Here is a 6,358-nt window from a genome sequence, read left to right as displayed (position 1 = left end):
GGCGGCGGCTGCTGCTGACAGCAAAACAAGAGCCCTCACGCCCGGCTCGGCCCCCGGATCCCAAGCGCTGCCCGGCTCGCTGGGCGGGGGGGTCGGGGTCAGCCCCAGCCCATTGCCGCGGGGGCTATGCATTGTGCGACTCACGGGCAGGAGACCTAGCTCCGCCCTTAAACCGTTGCCCCGCCCACCCGGCCCCGTTCCGCGGTGTGTAACCCGGAAGCGCTCGTGTGCCTGGCCTAGGCCTTGGCGCGGGATGGCGGATTATGAGAGTGTCCAGCGCGCGCCGCTGCGGCTGAAGGGGAGCGGTGCGGCCCCGGCGCTTGGGAAGCGGTGAGCTGCTCGGGTTTATCAGTGGGGCTCCCGGCCTCTGGTGGGAGTGGGAGGATGGTTCACTGGTCGGGGGGCTCCCTTGGCCTCTTCTCTGAAGCTGCCTGGTCTGTTTTGCTCCAGGAAGAAGAAGGCGGCTAAGGACAAAAGCAAAATCCTGGAGCAGATCGTGAGCAGTAAGAAGCAAGAGGAGGAGAAGACGCGGGCTCTGGACAAGCGGACCCCTGCACAGCTTGCCTATGAGAAGATGCAAGAGAAAAGGGTATGGGGCCAGCTCCTTCTGAGCCGTGCTGGGGGGCGGGCAGAGGGTGGGAGAGTAATGGCTGAGGTGTGTTTGGCCTAAGTGCAACTTGCTTTTACTTTAAACTTGCCTAAAGGATATTTTTGTAGCTTGCCCCAAGGCGAAGTCCCTTTTTCAAAGGGACACTATTAAGGGCCCAAAAGCAAGCTATTCCACTGGTTAGGAAAGATAGAAAATGTGGCAAAAGACCACCTTGGCTTAACCACGAGATCTTGCATGATCTAAAAAATAAAAAGGAGTCCTATAAAAAATGGAAACTAGGACAGATTACAAAGGATGAATATAGGCAAACAACACAGCAATGCAGGGGCAAGATTAGAAAGGCAAAGGCACAAAATGAGCTCAAACTAGCTATGGGAATAAAGGGGAACAAGAAGACTTTTTATCAATACATTAGAAGCAAGAGGAAGACCAAAGACAGGGTAGGCCCACTGCTTAGTGAAGAGAGAGAAACAGTAACAGGAAACTTGGAAATGGCAGAGATGCTTAATGACTTCTTTGTTTCGGTCTTCACCGAGAAGTCTGAAGGAATGCCTAACATAGTGAATGCTAATGGGAAGGGGGTAGGTTTAGCAGATAAAATAAAAAAAGAACAAGTTAAAAATCACTTAGAAAAGTTAGATGCCTGCAAGTCACCAGGGCCTGATGAAATGCATCCTAGAATACTCAAGGAGCTAATAGAGGAGGTATCTGAGCCTCTAGCTATTATCTTTGGAAAATCATGGGAGACGGGAGAGATTCCAGAAGACTGGAAAAGGGCAAATATAGTGCCCATCTATAAAAAGGGAAATAAAAACAACCCAGGAAACTACAGACCAGTTAGTTTAACTTCTGTGCCAGGGAAGATAATGGAGCAAGTAATTAAGGAAATCATCTGCAAACACTTGGAAGGGGGTAAGGTGATAGGGAACAGCCAGCATGGATTTGTAAAGAACAAATCATGTCAAACCAATCTGATAGCTTTCTTCGATAGGATAACGAGTCTTGTGGATAAGGGAGAAGCTGTGGATGTGGTATACCTAGACTTTAGTAAGGCATTTGATACGGTCTCGCATGATATTCTTATCGACAAACTAGGCAAATACAATTTAGATGGGGCTACTATAAGGTGGGTGCATAACTGGCTGGATAACCGTACTCAGAGAGTTGTTATGGTTCCCAATCCTGCTGGAAAGGCATAACGAGTGGGGTTCCGCAGGGGTCTGTTTTGGGACCGGCTCTGTTCAATATCTTCATTAACGACTTAGATATTGGCATAGAAAGTACGCTTATTAAGTTTGCGGATGATACCAAACTGGGAGGGATTGCAACTGCTTTGGAGGACAGGGTCATCATTCAAAATGATCTGGACAAATTGGAGAAATGGTCTGAGTTAAACAGGATGAAGTTTAACAAAGACAAATGCAAAGTGCTCCACTTAAGAAGAAAAAATCAGTTTCACACATACAGAATGGGAAGAGACTGTCTAGGAAGGAGTACGGCAGAAAGGGATCTAGGGGTTATAGTGGACCACAAGCTAAATATGAGTCAACAGTGCGATGCTGTTGCAAAAAAAGCAAACATGATTCTGGGATGTATTAACAGGTGTGTTGTGAGCAAGACACGAGAAGTCATTCTTCCGCTCTACTCTGCTCTGGTTAGGCCTCAGCTGGAGTATTGTGTCCAGTTCTGGGCACCGCATTTCAAGAAAGATGTGGAGAAATTGGAAAGGGTCCAGAGAAGAGCAACAAGAATGATTAAAAGTCTTGAGAACATGACCTATGAAGGAAGGCTGAAAGAATTGGGTTTGTTTAGTTTGGAAAAGAGAAGACTGAGAGGGGACATGATAGCAGTTTTCAGGTATCTAAAAGGGTGTCATAAGGAGGAGGGAGAAAACTTGTTCACCTTAGCCTCTGAGGATAGAACAAGAAGCAATGGGCTTAAACTGCAGCAAGGGAGGTCTAGGTTGGACATTAGGAAAAAGTTCCTGTCAGGGTGGTTAAACACTGGAATAAATTGCCTAGGGAGGTTGTGGAATCTCCATCTCTGGAGATATTTAAGAGTAGGTTAGATAAATGTCTATCAGGGATGGTCTAGACAGTAATTGGTCCTGCCATGCGGGCAGGGGACTGGACTTGATGACCTCTCGAGGTCCCTTCCAGTCCTAGAATCTATGAATCTATGAAGGTCAAATCTAAGTTGTGAAATGCAGACTCAGTGTGTTATGTTCACGCATGCGAAAAATGAAGTATCACAGCACTGTGTTTCTATGTTCAATTTTTAGCAAATGGAAAGAATACTGAAGAAAGCCTCCAAAACTCATAAACAAAGAGTTGAAGTAAGCAATGTTCCCTCTAATTTTTTACATTCATGTGTGGAATCAATTTTGTTATGTGCACCAATATGGAGGTGATGTGTGGTGGGGGTGGGGCCTGGGGGGTGGGGGTGGGGATGAGGGGTTTTGGGTGCAGGAGGGGGCTCAGGGCTGGGGTGAGGGCTCTGGGGTGGGGCTGGGGATGATGGGTTTGGGGTGCAGGCTGCCCTGGGGCTGTGGTGGGGACAGAGGACTCCCCCAGGCCTCTCTTGCTGCAGCAGCTCTGGCCGGGCTGGGGGAGAGGTGCCTCTTCCCAGCTGTGGCAACTCCTCATCTTTGGCCCAAAGACTACTACTGTTTTTTTTTCAGATATGGACTTTATTTAATTTCCTGAAGATTTGACTACTGCAGTGTCCTCTGTACAGGCCTGCACCTTACATTGACCTAGAAATTTAAACTGGTACAAAATACAGCAACCTGCTTAGTAAACAGAACCCCTAGCTTGGGAGCACAGTGAGATGGTAAAACTTGAAGATGATACAGTGATTTAAGTTCTTCAAATCTAGAGAAGACTGAAGAATTTCATAAGGACCTAATAAACTAGGTGAATGGGCAGTACAATGGGCTATGGAATTCAATATTGACAAATGCAAGGTGTAATGCATATGGTACCCATTGCTGGGTTCTAAATTAACTATTAAGTAAGGGGGAAAAGTAATCTGTGTTGGTATATATAAAGTGAATGATTGGAAATATAGAAACTAGTGGCACATCTTCACCTGAAATACTGTGTTCAGTTCTTGTCACCCTGTCATCCTATCTCAAAATACATAGCAGATGTAGAAGAGGCTCTAGAGCAGGGTTGGGCAAACTTTTTGGCCTGAGGGCCACATCTGGGTATGGAAATTATATGGTGGGCCATGAATGCTCACAAAATTATTAAATCAAGTTTATTTGAATCTTTCTGAATTGTTAAAGATACATTTTAGTGGAAATAAACATAAAACCTTACTTACTATTATAAATATACCATCATAACAACGTATTCTGATAAGTAAACCAAATTTACCACCTTTCCATGCCCTTTCTCTCTAGCCTGAATTTGTCGGGCGTCAGCTTTCAGTCATTGGAACTCATTGAGATTCACCAGCCTCCTGCTCTCAGAAATCTCCTCCCACATAGGTCCCAACAGCCCACAGCTTTGAAAACCACCACTGAGCACTTACCTAAGCCAACAAGTAGCAGGCACATGGGCTTGCACATTCCAGGCTCTGATGGCGCGTTTGGGTTGTGCAGCCGGAGTAACATGTGTGCCCTCACGCCTGTCAGACTGGTCCTGAACACGCGGGAGCACTGGGCGGGCAGAGCGGGGCAAGCCCCCAACCCCGGCTGGAGCGCTGAAGCGGGGCAATGGAGCTCAAGGGTCAGATTAAAAGGTTTTACGGGCTGGACGCGGGCCATAGTTTGCCCACCCCTGCGCTAGAGACAAGCAGCAGAAATAGAGGCATTAAGAGACTTGTATATGAAGAGAAAAATGGAGGATTAGGACTGTCCTTGTTTTGGAAAGAAGACAAGGATATTAGTGAGGTATATAAAATAGGTGGTATAGAAAGATAAATGTGTTATTTCTATGTAAGCTCTTTACATACAGGAGAAGAGGAATAGTGAATGAAATTGAAAGGCAACAGATTTACAACTGATAAAAGAAAATTAATCTGTGTAGCTCACAACCACAACTTATTGAAGTCAAGAGTTTTTACCAGGATCCAATAAAGGATTAGCCACCTATAAGGATTTCTTAAATGATACAAGGTCAAAAGCCAACCACTTGATGGGAAATTAGGTAGAAACTTTCTTTCTGGGCATTCTATTCCATAACTGTCCATTGTGGGGTTTCTTGCCCCTTTCTCTGAAGCATCTGTTCATTCCCTCTAAAGCACCTGGCATTGGCCACTGTTGGAAGACAGAATACTGTGCTAGATGGACCATTGGTCTGACCCAGTATGGCTGCTCTTATGTTTTTATCTGGTACTGGCAGACAGTATACTATATCAGTTCTGCTAATGGTTTGATCTGGAATTGCCAAGTATAAACATGGTGGAGGAAATAGCAAGGTCAGGTATCTCAGTAATATATATCTTAAAATACTTTTTTTTTTTTTTTTTTTCCTCCTAGGATTTCAACAGACACTTGGATGCTCTGACTGAACATTATGACATTCCCAAAGTTAGCTGGACTAAGTGAATGTCTTCCCTTCCACAGTTTTGGATTCTGAGTAGGCTTTTTATTCAAAGGAAATGACTGCGCAAATCTCTGCTCTCCAAGTTGGATATTTTATTAATGTTATATAAACACTTGCATCCTGACACTTTTTCATTGTTCATTTAAAACTATGTTCATAGCACAGCCATCTTCTTGAACTACTAGTAAAGGCCCTGAGCCTCCACTCAGGTGCAAGGATATGGATCCTTTGCAGAGCTCTCTGCAGTATCAGGGCCAAAGGTAGTTCATGCTTATTGGAGAAATGTATCTAGTGTATTGTTCTAACATTATCTGGTAGATACCTCTTCTCTTTTTTCCTTTGAAAGGAGAACTTTGACAGTGTCCTACATAATAAACTTCATTTATGAATTCAAGGGATTATGTCATTTGTCTACATCTAGGGACCGAGTGGCTAGGTAGCAGTTCTGCAGAAAAGGACCTAGGGGTCACAGTGGACGAGAAGCTGGATATGAGTCAACAGTGTGCTCTTGTTGCCAAGAAGGCTAACGGCATTTTGGGCTGTATAAGTAGGGGCATTGCCAGCAGATCGAGGGACGTGATTGTTCCCTTCTATTCGACATTGGTGAGGCCTCATCTGGAGTACTGTGTCCAGTTTTGGGCCCCACACTACAAGAAGGATGTGAAAAATTGGAAAGAGTCCAGCGGAGGGCAACAAAAATGATTAGGGGTCTGGAGCGCATGACTTATGAGGAGAGGCTGAGGGAACTGGGATTGTTTAGTCTCCAGAAGAGAAGAATGAGGGGGGATTTGATAGCAGCCTTCAACTACCTGAAGGCGGGTTCCAAAGAGGATGGAACTCGGCTGTTCTCAATGGTGGCAGATGACAGAACAAGGAGCAATGGTCTCAAGTTGCAGTGGGGGAGGTCTAGGTTGGATATTAGGAAACACTATTTCACTAGGAGGGTGGTGAAGCACTGGAATGCGTTACCTAGGGAGGTGGTGGAGTCTCCTTCCTTGAAGGTTTTTAAGGCCCGGCTTGACAAAGCCCTGGCTGGGATGATTTAGTTGGGAATTGGTCCTGCTTTGAGCAGGGGGTTGGACTAGATGACCTCCTGAGGTCCCTTCCAACCCTGATATTCTATGATCTAGAATTACTCTTAAATATTTCCTTGTTGCATCCTAAAACCCTTCTTAAACTGCTAGTAATTCTTCAA

General features: G+C 45.4%; 1 protein-coding gene across 1 annotated transcript; it reads left to right on the top strand.

Annotated features, from left to right (window-relative positions):
* The first annotated feature begins 202 nt into the window (after nucleotides 1-202).
* On the top strand, nucleotides 203-5,557 carry FAM32A (family with sequence similarity 32 member A). Its single transcript, XM_065422420.1, has 4 exons — nucleotides 203-330; nucleotides 451-589; nucleotides 2,892-2,945; nucleotides 5,097-5,557. The coding sequence occupies exons 1-4, from the start codon at nucleotides 254-256 to the stop codon at nucleotides 5,163-5,165; spliced, it is 339 nt and encodes a 112-aa protein (XP_065278492.1). The 5' UTR covers nucleotides 203-253; the 3' UTR covers nucleotides 5,166-5,557.
* Nucleotides 5,558-6,358: the final 801 nt, after the last annotated feature.

Source organism: Emys orbicularis, chromosome 24, assembly GCF_028017835.1.
Source record: "Emys orbicularis isolate rEmyOrb1 chromosome 24, rEmyOrb1.hap1, whole genome shotgun sequence".
NCBI classification, from domain to species: domain Eukaryota; kingdom Metazoa; phylum Chordata; order Testudines; family Emydidae; genus Emys; species Emys orbicularis.
The sequence above is the reverse complement of the archived record's forward strand: the minus strand, read 5'-3'. Positions and strand labels throughout refer to the sequence as shown.